The sequence below is a fragment of the Bidens hawaiensis genome, unplaced genomic scaffold, assembly GCF_021521415.1.
Source record: "Bidens hawaiensis isolate Kalapana, Puna unplaced genomic scaffold, B.hawaiensis_p1.1 tig00034765_1, whole genome shotgun sequence".
Taxonomy (NCBI): Eukaryota; Viridiplantae; Streptophyta; class Magnoliopsida; order Asterales; family Asteraceae; genus Bidens; species Bidens hawaiensis.
Window position 1 is genome coordinate 92,407 of NW_027496046.1, and position 14,103 is coordinate 106,509.

The 14,103-nt window shown below is 36.8% G+C and overlaps 1 protein-coding gene across 1 annotated transcript; it reads right to left on the minus strand.

Annotated features, from left to right (window-relative positions):
• Nucleotides 1-8,152: 8,152 nt before the first annotated feature.
• Nucleotides 8,153-9,870, minus strand: LOC143586680 (cyclin-D3-1-like). Its single transcript, XM_077068163.1, has 6 exons — nucleotides 9,553-9,870; nucleotides 9,278-9,364; nucleotides 9,087-9,182; nucleotides 8,787-8,997; nucleotides 8,574-8,689; nucleotides 8,153-8,480 (listed from the first exon to the last, which is right to left on the minus strand). The coding sequence occupies exons 1-6, from the start codon at nucleotides 9,868-9,870 to the stop codon at nucleotides 8,298-8,300; spliced, it is 1,011 nt and encodes a 336-aa protein (XP_076924278.1). The 3' UTR covers nucleotides 8,153-8,297.
• Between the last annotated feature and the right edge of the window lie 4,233 nt (nucleotides 9,871-14,103).

Sequence of the window (14,103 nt, forward strand, 5' to 3'; positions counted from 1 at the left end):
GTTCGTAGCTAGATGCCTGACTTGTTCTAAAGTAAAAGCTGAACACCAACGCCCATCTGGTTTGCTCGAACAACCAGAAATTCCTACGTGGAAATGGGAAGGTATAGCGATGGACTTTATTACCAAGTTACCTTTGACAGCAAGCAAACATGATAGCATTTGGGTAATAGTGGATCGTTTGACTAAGTCTGCTCACTTTCTGCCCATTCGTGAAAACTACCGTGTTGAGCAACTCGCGCAGCTTTATGTCAAGGAGATTGTCTGCCGTCATGGTACTCCTTTGAGCATCATATCCGATCGCGATGGCCGTTTTATATCTCGCTTTTGGAAATCTCTCCAATCTGCGCTAGGAACTCGCTTGGACATGAGTACAGCATATCATCCTCAGACTGACGGTCAGTCTGAGCGAACTATTCAAACTCTTGAGGATATGCTCCGATCTTGTGTTCTTGATTTTGGAGGTAATTGGGATTCACACCTGCCTTTGATCGAGTTCTCTTATAATAACAGCTATCATTCCAGTATTGGTATGGCCCCATTTGAAGCACTTTACGGTCGTAAGTGCCGCTCCCCGATTTGTTGGAGCGAAGTGGGTGAAGCTCAAATCACAGGACCCGAACTTGTTCAAGAGACAACCGATAAAATCGCCAAGATCCGTGATCATCTGCTGACTGCCAGAAGCCGACAGAAGAGTTACGCAGATCGTAGGCGGAAGCCTCTCGAATTTCAAGTTGGTGATCTTGTTCTCCTCAAAGTGTCGCCCTGGAGAGGTGTTGTCCGCTTTGGGAAGAAAAGTAAGCTTGCTCCTCGATATGTTGGACCATTTAAGATTCTCGCGCGTGTAGGAAAAGTTGCCTACAGACTTGACCTGCCGCCCGCGCTCAGTAATGTGCATCCAACGTTCCATGTATCCAATCTCAAGAAGTGTTTAGCTGACGAGAACCTTCACATTCCACTTGATGAAGTTCAAGTTGATGAATCCATGCATTTCGTTGAGAAGCCTGTTGAGATTATGGATCGCGAGGTTAAGCAAACCAAGCGCAGTCGCATCCCTATCGTGAAAATTCGCTGGGAGTCCAAGCGCGGAGCCGAGTTTACATGGGAAAGGGAAGATCAAATGAAGATCAAGTACCCGCACCTGTTCTCTGCGCAACCTACTTCGAGATAAATTTCGGGACGAAATTTCTTAAAGTAGGGGAGACTGTGACATCTGACCCGATCCGACCCGACCCAGGTACCCGTTTATCCGATCTCTTTCTTTTATGATTTAATATTTATTTGTACTTATACTTTATTTTTAATAATAATAATATTTTCTTTCCCGCCTCTTCCTCTCTTTTCCTTTCCGCCGTCCCGTCCCTCTTCTTCTCTCCGCCTTCTTTTCCCTCTTGTTGCCGTCCCGCCTCTTTCTCTCTCTTGTCGTCGTTCCGCCCTTACGCCTTGAACCCCCTTTTCTCTTAACTCCTTGCTTGTCCTTTGTTTCTTCCCGCCTAAGGTTGTCTGCGCAGCTCCACGCGCCAGACTCCTTGCAAGGAAGCCTGCGCGAAGACCAGTTGTTCCTGCGATACGCGAGGCGAACTGTTCCCGCAGCGCGCTAAGAATTGTAGTTCTTCTCGCAGCGCGCTAAGAACGGTAGTTCTTCCCGCGACGCGCTAAGAATTTCTCGCAGCGCGCTAAGAACGGTAGTTCTTCCCGCGACGCGCTAAGAATTGTAGTTCTTCTCCCAGCGCGCTAAGAACGGAAGTTCTTCCCGCGACGCGCTAAGAATGGTAATTCTTCCCGCGGCGCGCTAAGGATAATAGTTCTTCCCGCGGCGCGCTAAGGTTTGTTCTGTCAGCCTTCGCCCTCGCGCGTGCGCTCGAGCCTTCTCGCGCTAAACCCTTTGAGTTTTCTTCTGTTCAATCCAGCCGTTTGCTTTTGTGGTGTCTTATCTTCTGTGTTGTTGACCTGACCTATCTTATGTCTGAAAAGTTACTTTCGGCGCAGCATGCGCACCAACCCCATTGGTTGGCAGAAAAAGTGACTGACTATATCTTTTGAGATCTGCTTTTTCCATGCTTGACCAGTACCTTTATCTGACCCGCCCATGCTTTTACTGTTCCCTGTCAGCTTTTCCCTTGTCCCCTGCAGCTGCCATATCTTTCCATATCTTTTGCTTTTGTTTTCTTTTGCTTTTTGATATCTTTTACTTTTTGAGATCTTTTCCCCTTTTCTAGGGATTTTGTTCCCTAGGGTTTCCCTATAAATAATAATGTTATTTTCTCTCTAACACATCACACACAAACACTTAATTTAACCTCCTCCTTGCTCTCTCTGCCGCCTCCCTCTCTGCCTCCGTCTTCCTCCCTGTTCTGCCCTGTTTTCCGGTAATATATATTATATATAATAATTTACTTATTAATTATGCTAACTTAATCGAGACTTAAATCAAATCATTATAGGTTAACTTGTGCTCGTTTAAAGTTGGTTCTTGCTTTATCTTACACCGCATCGTTTATCAAGTGAGTAATCTCGTACCTAATCCCTTTTTATTTTTAATGTTTTGGGATGTTCATGTGTTCATACAAACTTAGAGTCTTAAACTTGTTTATGAACTTTAGTCGCGCAGTATCCCATGTGTTGAGGACGTAGACTTGGCTGTTTATTTGTATGTGTGGATCATTAACCGTCTTGTCGGTCTATTTCGCAGTTTTCATGGTACCATTAGATGAACACGGGAGAACAATCGTTTATGATTTCTCTTTTGTTTACACTTGCACAGTTTTCTTGTTTTATGCTCAATTGGGAGCACAGATTGACTATGAGCTATGAATCTTAGACTTGATCCCGATCTGATTACACCCTTGTTGAAAACCAGACATACACATGTTGCGCGCAGATTTATTGTTATCTATTATCTATTAAACTTGATTTCTCACCAACACGCAAGTGTTTGACGTTTTATTTTAACACATGTTCAGGTTTGCTGTAGCTACTTTTGGAGCTTGTGGACACGTAGGACGTTTTTACTTTTAGACCTAGATTAAAATGTAACAAGACAAGTTATTATTGATCGAACATTTTGTTTTATAATATATTGATTTAAGTTATCTTGTCTACTTTGCGCGTGCGCGAATGAATGTATTTATTAAATATTGACACCCAATAGTGTCACGAGTAATGAAACAATATGTGGCGCCCCGATGTATAATCCGCCTTTGGTCGGGGTGTTACAATAAACATATGACTTGATTCATATCAAAGTCGTATCTAGTGCTCGAACGCCAAGTTCTTTGACGAGTTGAACCCGGACCGAAGCCGAGTAGATCATCATGTTGAAACCGCACCGGCACCGCGTTGGCTGAGACCCATTCGTGTCTTCTTTTATGGTCATTCTCTTAGTGAACATGTCTTGATTTCCAGAAGCCATCCGTACCTTCATAGCTACAAGGCTGAACAAATTGTCGTTCCTGGTTGTGGCTGAGGATTTCTGTTAAACAGAGGTCCCTTAAAACAGATTTTGGGCTACCTCCGCGAACCCGTCTGTTTCCCAGGATACAACAACCGTAGCATCATGTACAGTCAGGATTTCCCTAGCATCTGAACTATTTTGTAACGAGAGATCATGATCGAGAGAGAGTTGGAATTGAGAACACGAACTGGTTTGGCGTTGTGTGACCCTGTCTTGATTACTAGAAGCCATTCGTACCTTCCTAGCTACAAGACTGAACAAATTGTGGTTCCCAGTTGTGGCTGGGGATTTCTGTTAAATAGAGGTCTCTTAAAACAGATTTCGGGCTACCTCCGCGAGCCTGTCTGTTTCCCAGGTTACAACAGCCGAAGCAGTATGGATCCCGAACTGTGTTTGTAACGAAAGATCGGGATCAAGAGACAGTTTAGATCGAGAACACGAATTGGCGTTGTGTGGTCGGTTCGAGTGTGTATACGGGGTGATTGATCCGGGTTTTCGGTGCACCCAAGTGTTGAACAGCACTTGCTATTTATAGCAGTGTAATGATGACTCAAGAGGACACGTGTCACGCCTAAAATTAGGCACATAGCACCTGTCAACATATGGGGCACGTGTCACACACAGTACGATGACTCTTCTGGTGATTCCACATGTGACTAATCACTTGGCTTGGCATGTGTCCCAAGATCTTGTCCAACCAACAAAAATATTAAGGCAGATCTCAAGCGGTTTGCAACGACGCGAGCGTGCGAAGTGCAAAGTGCGTCTATCGCCCAAGCCCAAGCCCATGCGCATCGGGGGTTTCGCACCCTTGCTAATCCCACTAAGTGTGTCTAGTCACACAAGAATATAATCTTGTGAGCCCTCCTTATATGGAGCTCACAAGTTTAGTATTCTTTCAATGTGGGACAACTCATATGCCCATTTCATCAATGTTCAAGTTTTCAACTACACACTTTACAGTAGTAATGTTGCATTCATATCTACTATTTGGACTCGTTAATAACTAGATTATTAGTAACACAAACTAATAAATATTATTAGTCCAAAAAATTTCCAACAATATATACTCGCACTCGAACCGAAGGCCATTCCTCAACTTAATTCCCACGTTTCCTTGATTTCTCTATCTTAGACTCAAGTTAGAAAGCTCCTCGGTTCAAATTGGGTGTTGATTTCTATATCTTGAGTGTTCCGTAGCCTATCTATTTTTATATTCAATTCAGTTTCCCATATGCTACCGGCTGATTTTCCTATTAGAGTGCAATGACTAGAAATATTAGGGTTTAAAAGAAATGGATATAAACGGATAATCAACGGTCGAATTAGGATACATAAGTCACCATCCGATTTGAACCAAGGAGCTTCCTAACTTGAGTTTAGAATACAAAATTCATCTCCTATATCAAGAATAGGTTCCAAAGAACACCACCCAACTTGCTACCCTTTAATTAGCAATGGAAATAACAAACCGGTTACTCGTGATAAATATAGTCGTCCTTTTTTATAACATAAACAAACCATGTGTTCGTTAAAGTCAAGTACATATAAAATAATAAAATTGATAGACAAAAGTGACCCACTAATACATGATCTATAATCATGGCCCTTTAGACTTAAAACAAACAAAATGAAACAAAGCAAAACTGAAAAACAAATGAAAATTATTAATTGAAACATAAACGTGCATGGGGGATAAAATACATCACCTAAAGTGGTAAATCATATCCAAATTCTAGAGAAGGAAATATATCAAAGGTAAAGGTTAGCTAAAACCAAAACCGAGTAGAATGTATGTTGATGAATGTTTCGCATGCAAGGTTGCTAAATCTTCGAAGTCTAGACTTAAAGTGTCATGTCGCAATGATGGTTGTGAGTGGCTCTTCAAAGCATGTAACTATTGGGTTCCGAATATGTTTCACGTTAAGTATTTCGAAGGCCATAACACGCGTAAAAAAAAACTTGAGAAAATAAAAAGATATTGATACGATCCTATATTATTATTATTATTATTATTATCTTTTAAGTTTATCTTTTATTTAGTTTACTTATTATAGTCAAATTATGTCTTCTTATTGTTTATCTTTTTTTTTTCTATTTTTATGTCTTTGTTTCCTATATATTGTAATTTCGTTTAAGAATAACAATAAGAAAAAATTATTATTTTGGGTCTATTTTCTCTTCTTCTCTTGTGTTCTTGAGAGATTGACGGTTGTCTCGAATAAACCGTATCAATTGGTGCTTTCATTGAGCCTTAGCCTAGATGGCTTTGGAAGAACTCCTATGGGAGCATCCACAATTACCTCGTTTCACTGGATCCAATCCTGCCCTATGGATCTCTCAAGATGAACGATATTTCCTCTTTTACGCGATCTATGACGACGAGCGGTTTCCATATGTCATTGAATCCTTTGATGATGAACCATTCTGGTGGTTCAATGGTTGGCTTTGGAGTTCAGACTTCCTCACCTGGGATGATTTCACTACAACAATACTTACTCAATTCCACACTAGTTCCGTTAATGCAATTGCCAAGTCTAATCATGAAACCATTGTTAATGAGAAAGTTACTCAAGGATTGGGGGATGTGACCTTAGATGGGCATGTAAGTGGTAAATATAGGCACCAAAGTGGTAATCTGGTGGTTAATAAAGATGCCAATCAAATGTACAACAATACAATTAGCTCATTGGCGCCCGTGTTGCGCCCCTCGTGGTGGTCCGTTGACATTGGCTCGAATAAAACCGGAAGACTCGAATGGTGGCCACTGTGGTGCTACGTTGAGACCGCCCCACTTGTCGTTGTACGACTCGAGTGGCGACTGCCATGGCAATGACATTCCGTCCTTGAGGACAAGGACGTTTTCAAGGGGTCGGGAATTGATACGATCCTATAATATTATTATTATTATTGTTATTATTATTATTATCTTTTAAGTCTATCTTTTATTTAGTTTACTTATTATAGTCAAATTATGTTTTTTTATTGTTTATCTTTTTTCTATTTTTATGTCTTTGTTTCCTATATATTGTAATCTCGTTTAAGAATAACAATAAGAAAAAACTATTATTTTGGGTCTATTTTCTCTTCTTCTCTTGTGTTCTTGAGAGATTGACGGTTGTCTCGAATAAACCGTAACAGATATTGTGTGTTGAGTACGTCGTCGATCGATTGGTAGACCCTCTCATATTGTTGAATTTTTGTTTCTTCGTTAGTTGACGAGTCTAATAATATATCTTTCTTAAATGTAATAGATGGTCTAACTTTTGTGATTTGCTAATAAGATGGCCTATCTAATCTTGTAAAATTGTCCGTTGAAATATAGTCTAAGTTTTGTGATTTGTTAATAAGATGGCGTATCTAATCTTGTAAAATTGTCCATTGAAATAGAGTCTTTTTGGTGTCCATTGATTTCATGATTATTAAAGAAACTTGTGAAGCTGGATTTGTGTAAGTGTTGATTTTGTCAACGATTGTTGCATATACGTAGAATAATAATTATTTGACAATATTTCCTAAAAAAATGTAAGAGGTCGTTTCCAAAACATAAAAATACGTAAAGAACAATTACAACATGTGTTTTTTTCTTTGTTTCTAGTAACACTATATAAAAGGATCACATGCTCAAACCTATAAAAAGGAATAAGAAAGAAGATGGATCATGTTGTTCATCCCATTTCTTAGATTCCCGGCCTCCAAGCTCTCGAAAGCTTTCACGGTTTGAAAATTTTACTAAGTGAAGATATATATTTAACGGTCTATAGACACAAAGGGGGTGAAGTTCGATTTTGAGGTCAAACTGATACATGTTTAAATGGTAGTAACACAATTATATACAATGTTTTATGTTTTGAATATTGTAGTCAAATTTAAAATGTTGAATTTTCAGTGATAAGTTTATATTAATTGTTTACATGTGGGATCGGTAAGACTCGTGCGATATTAAATAAAAGCCAAGGTTTGTAGGCTTGTACCCGTCAAGTGGGCGTTGCAGATCCTCTCTGCATTTAAGGTTCTTGCATTGGGTCGTTTAGATATGTATTTGTTGTGGTTTGTAATGTATTTATTGAGTGCTGTTATAGGGTTTAAGTTATCTACATTCATATACATTAATATTTTTAGATCTGATTTTAACTATATTCAAGTATTCAACTAATGACCTGAAAATATGGCCCAAAAGGTTTACTATCATGAACATTGAAGAGGTTTTATATGCTGGGCTTGGGCCCACCAGATGCAGCCAACTATGTAGGCCCAACTTATTTTTATTTTGCTTTTGGGCCCTTAATAGGTTGGGCTATTCAGTTATTGATAATTTGATACCATACCTATGTTATAACATACGAATGATAAGACGCATGTATGATAAGATAGAGTAGCTCAAATTTCAACCATAAGTCAATCAATTAATATATTGAAAGTGAAATCATTAAAAATAATGAATGCTTTAATATTATTTTGTTCAAATCACACAACTGTTCATTTATTATAATCATTAAATTTTAATATTATTTTTATAATTAATACTCAAATAATTTTAGACGTTAGATAAAAAATTAAAGGAATTTAATAAATGTAATTAATTAAACATGAACAAAAATGTACGAAGACAAATTGTATCCACCAATAAAAACAAAATTTGGATGTATATATTTCCATTCCTCATCTATTCTCCTTACTTTAATAACTTCTATAAAAAAAACTTACTACCCATAATAGTATTATTCCTAATTTCTTTTTCTTTTCCTTTTTTTTTTTATTATTCTAAAGGGGCAGCTTTGACATTTCACATCCATACCAACCAAACCATACTACCAAAAATTAAAAAATAACATCCATTTGTTTTTCAGAAGCTAATGTTGCTAAACCTCATCCTTTTAGCACAAGTAGGTGAATCATCATTTTTATGGCTCAAGATTGCAGCCTCCACCACACCAACTGGACTTTCAGGCAATGTTATTAGTGTACCACTCCTAAAGCCCATGGTACAACCCTTGATCACAAACTCAACACACTTCAGAACCCTTTCCTGCAAAAAAACCAAATCATATATCATCAAGATTCATCATTTTATACCAAAAATAAAAATCAAATGTACAACCAAACATGCACAATGTACTACCTTCTTTAAATTCTCAAAAACTGCTGAAAAATCAATCTTTTCAACTTCAATGTTAACTACATAAATGGCCACTGCTGCTGCTATCTCAGATGGTTGAAACTCCAAAAAGTCAATACCTGCATTGTGTCAAATCATAAATTAACCACACTTTTAACCAAGAAACACAATCTTGACATAAATTAATGATTTTTAAACAAAAGTTTCAAACTTTACCTTGAATCAAACACAAAATCAATTGGGAAGATTTCAAGATCAAAGATCTTGAAACAGTTTGACTTTGACCACCATCATTAAGCTTTGAAATGAATGAATCAATGTAGGAAAATGGAGTCACTAATTGCATTCTCCATCTTAATGTGGCCAAAACAATCAGTTCCATTTTCAGAATTGTTTTAGCTTCAAACAGATATCTTGATTCACTACCCTGCAAAAATATAATCAGATCATTAAGTTTGACTTTTGTAAAAAAAGTCAAAATACTGTTCCATCACAAATCTTGATTTCATTACAGACCTGCAAATCCAAAACTGGTGGAGTTTCAGTCTCATCCACTTTGGCAGCAAGTGATAAACATGTTACACTCAGCAACTGCAGCATCCATGGTGTGTCCTGGTGGTTGAACAAGAATTAATTAACATTAAATTTAGTTATTAATGATTTATATAGATAACAAAAATTAAGCATTTAATCATGATTAAACTCACAGGTGATCCATAGACTGCAAGAAATCGGTCCAAATAATTTACAGATAGATATGCACATAAAGGTCCAAAATTGAATTGACCATGAACCTGAATATTAAAAAAAAAAAGAAAAGTCAAAATTAATATCAAAAAATCATTACAACATCAAGATTCAAGAACTCAAAAAATAATTCATAAAAAATGTAATTTTTTTCTTTTGAGATAGAATAGATTCAACCCACAAATCATAAATAAAAAAATAAAAAAAAAAGTTGCAAAATTGTTAAAAAAAAAACCTTTGAAATCCAATCAACAGCAGCTTGTCTAGCAGCCAAAAACAAGTTTTGATTTTTCAATCTAATCAAATAACCATCAAGGCCCTCATTTTGTTCATTTTCTTTAGAAGTCAACAAAGTCAACCTAGCCTCATTTTGCCAAGGCAGATCAAGAATAAAGTCCTCTGTTTCATCTTTCACTTTCAAGTTTGGATTTTGATTATCAATCTGACTAATGTTATCATCAACATCAAGATCACCAAAAACATCAAAAGAAAGACTGTCATTCTCTTCCTCACACAGTAAACTTGACAGCCCAAAATCAAAAGAAGGTGCCATTTCAAGAAACCCTAGGAAAACAATAACCAAAAAAGCAAAAAAGAAGGAAAAAAATTAATAAGAATGAAAGAATGTATGAAAATCAAAACTGGGGTTTCTTCATTTTGTTGTAGAGATCAAAGATTACTGGAATAAACAGATGAGACACACAATTTGCTTTGTGTCTCACTCTAGAGTTAGAGAGAGAGAGTGTGTGACGGAAATGAATGGCAAAGAGTGCGGCTTATGTAGGGGGAGAGATTATGTTTTAGGGTATGAGAGAGAGATAGTATTTAGAGAATATAATAATAATAATAATAATAATAATAATAATAATAAATAGTTATTAATATTCAATGCATCAAAAAAAGTTTATTCATTTGTATATGTATTTTGCTTATAAGATATAAGTGAACGAGACACAGATGTTTGTGCGCTTACATATCTACCGCAATGTCTACGTCAGGTTAAGTTCGGTACTGGTTCCGGTGTCTATCTCGAAAATCATCAAAAATGGGTTACTGAAAGTGTTTGGTGTGGTAAGGTATTTGAAGGTAGGGTCAACCCCAATACCTGGACCGAAAGTAGCAATTCCAAAATACACCAAAAGGTGGTTCCGAAATACCCGGTACCGTTTGCTCATCCCTAGTCTATGTGATTCTTATTGATATTTGCTTATGACTAATTTCATCTTTTTGTTACAAACATGTAGTAAAGTATATAATCACGATAACCACATAAAGCATGTGTTCGTGGTGTGATTAGTTATAAGGAAGACTTTTTAAGCTTTTTATGATTAATTTGTTTGCTGATAGATTAATATGAACTATAAAGGTTATTATAAATAAGAAATTGCATAACTTAACTAAACAAATAAGAGTCGTTTACTCTTGACTTGTTTTGAATGTACAGGGTGAACATAAACGTTTGGGAGTTAACTATCAACCCTAAAAGAATGTCTTTCCTAGCGTTTATTGCCATTGAGATGGCAACTTAAATAAGGTTAGATATGAGTATATATACACTGTTTAACAGTTAATGTTGTTGATAGTAGCCATGTGTCGTTTTCTGCACGGGTCAAGTACAAATTGTAGCGATACTTTTGAAAAGTGCCTCATAAAATAATGTTTATCCTTGTGTTCAATGTTATCAAGACGCTTACTTAAATGATGTTGGATACATTATTTATATACATGAATAATAGTTAATGATGTTGTTAATAGTAGTCGTGTGTTGTTTTCTATATGAGTTTATTGTGTGTAGTAGTAAAAACTTTGAAGAAGCATCGCGTAAAAGGATGTTTTCTCTCATGCTTAATGATATCAAGAGGCCAACATCAATGAGGTTGGATACGGGTATCTATACACAGATTTAGCAGTTAATGTTGTTGTCGATAGTAGTCGCGTGTTGTCTTTTAGATGATCAAGCACATATTGTTGGGGATACTTTTGAAAAAGCATCGCATCAGTTTTTCATTCGTATTCGTTAACTGCTAAGTCATATCTCGTGAATTGAAAGCCATGTTTCATTTATTGAAAGATACCTTAAAGAGCCTTTACGCCATCTATAATAGGATTTGCTTTTTATAGCCTTGTTGTCACAATGAACTTTCTTTGTTCACAAAGATTACTCTAAAGGCCATAGGATAAGGTAACCATTTTATGTTTTCTACAAAACTAGCCTACTAAGAAGCAAGAGTAACTAGTTGTCTAGGAATGAAGGTGGTCATTTAAGTAAATGAAACAACCATTCGTTTGTAATTTCCATTGAGGTGGCGCGCATCTTAACACCATGTTGTGTGTTGAGGATTCTAATCTTGTCACAAGATAAATCACTAGATGATGATCGATGAAGAGTAACATGGATAAGGTTTCACCGGAAGCTTCTTGTACACTGTGACGAGAAAGTGAGAATGTCGCATGTTGAGATAAACCATGGAGAATATCGTATGAGGAGTACAACGTGAAGGATAACATATGCATGTGCGCATCAATGAATGCATCTATGCATGTATTTTGCTTGTGTGTATATAGGCCATCTATTACCTAATAAACTATTTTTAAAAACGTAGCATGAGACATTGATTTGATATATGATTTCGGTATTCTCGTTTTAGTATTAGATATGTGTTGTAATCAATAACCATAAACCATGTGAGTTCTTTAATAAGTTTTTACAGTTGTTTTAAGTGTATTTTGATGATGAGAAATGTATGTTTCAATCATCAATGCCCTTAACCCATGGAAGTAAAATGTAAATTTATATGATAAATTATCTTTCAAATTTGTTTTTTTTTTTCTAGAAACAAAAAGATAAATTAGTTTTTCAAATAAAATTTTGACGCAGTAAGACTTATGTTTACTTAATAGCATCTCAGAACTTGTTATGTTTATCTTTACTGTAAACATGAGAGATGATTTTATTAGGTTTTCGTTATAACTATCCTTATAATATTCATATAGTTGATTAGTTAAATATCACACATGACATAGTGTTCATTAATCTATATGATTACAAAGTACTTTATTTCTTGTTTTCTTATTTTCTCAACCTCTTATCCCTTTTAGCTACTACCACCACCGGATCATGGTTGGTTTGTCACGCTCTACCCCTCATTGCCCCCTTGTGTAACGACTTTATTACCTTTTATTCTTAGTCCTATCTTGTTCCATGGAGGCATTATGTGTGTGTTATATTTAAAACAAGGATCAAACATAAATGGTTTTTGTTGCAAAGTATGCAAACCAAATTTGAAACACTGATCAAGGTTTTTTTAAGGGATAATTCCCAAAACAGGTCATCTGATGAGAGAGAGTTTTAAAATAGGCCATTTGAGGAGAGAGAATCTCAAAATAGGCTACTGAAATCCATCTTCGTCATGACATTTGGTTTCCCGTTAATGATTTTCGTCCCCCAATGAAAGAGTGACATGTGTGAATATGCTGACCTCACTCGTGAGATTTCAAAGAAAATTCGTCTGGCCCGTGATATTTCAAAGAAAGTTCGTCTGCCCCGTGAGTTTTGATACCAAAACAGTCTCCTCCGTGAGCTTTTGAAAAAAAATTGAATCCACCTCATTCTAGCATTTATTCACCACCGCCACTTGCCGGAAACTGAAGAAGACAGCGGAATGAGTGAGTTATGTGAAAGATCTAGTGATATCAAATTTGTGGCACTAAATTAATGCTCAGGGATGGGTTTTGAGAAGTTATTAATTATTAAGAGAGAGATGTTGCAGAGAGAGAAGTGCGCATAGCTCAGACGGGAGATAGCTGGAGAGATTCCGGCGATGTAGGATAATGCCGGTGATGCAGTGGTCGGAGTTGCAGGTGATTTCGGGCCAGTGGCATGGAGTCGGGTCGAAGTCTTTCCAGGTGGATAGTGAGTTTGATGAGTCAGAGTTAACGGCGGATTTGAGTGCGAGTAATGAAAGGTCGTCGGCAAGTGGCGGTGGTGGTGGTGAATTAATGGTGGAATGAGATGAATTCAGTTTTTTTCAAAAACTCACGGAGGAACCTGTGTTGGTATCAAAACTATCGGGTCAGACGAACTTCTTTTAAAATATCACGGGTCAGACGAATTTTCTTTGAAATCTCACGGGTGGGGTTCAACATCTTTACACGTGTCACTCTTTTACTAGGGGACGAAAATCATCGGCGAAAAACCAAATGCCATGAGGGAGATGGATTTTGGTGTATTCTTAATGAAAGTTTTGAAATTTGTGGCCTATTTTGAAACTCTCTATTTTGAAACTCTCTCCTCTTAAATGGCCTATTCCACGAATGGTTGTGATTCAAACAGGGTAAGATCACAAATATTAAAAGGTTAAAAATGAAAGGCCAAAACTTAAAAAGACTCAAATGTTAAGACTTTTTTTTTTAAATAATAATAATTTGTGAGGAGCTGTTACAATTCAATTGTTTTGTTGCTTTAAAGATTGTACCATATATCATGTGCTTTAGCATTTGTACCATGCTTTTGATTGGCTCTCCCTTTTGGTGCTTATTTGAGTAGTACGATATGCTTTTTAATTTGTATCTGATCACATAATTTTTGTTTAATCACTTAGTCTTTAGTAAATTTTCATTTTCTTTCCTTAAAGTATTAATAAGTTTTATTTTTTTTTGTCTCACATTAGGGGTGCAAACGAGCCGAGCCGAGCCCGAGCTCGACTAGGCTCGAGCTCAACTCGTTTAACTTATACAGAGCTCGAGCTCGGCTTGTTTCGAGCTCTATTTTCAAAATTCGAGCTCG

Coding starts and splice junctions, on each gene's coding strand:
- LOC143586680 (XM_077068163.1), bottom strand. CDS start 9,870: ATGGCACCTTCTTTTGATTTTGGGCTGTCAAGTTTACTGTGTGAGGAA. Junction 9,365..9,552: donor CTGTTGATTGGATTTCAAAG/GTTTTTTTTTTA, acceptor TTTAATATTCAG/GTTCATGGTCAATTCAATTT. Junction 8,998..9,086: donor CACCAGTTTTGGATTTGCAG/GTCTGTAATGAA, acceptor ATATTTTTGCAG/GGTAGTGAATCAAGATATCT.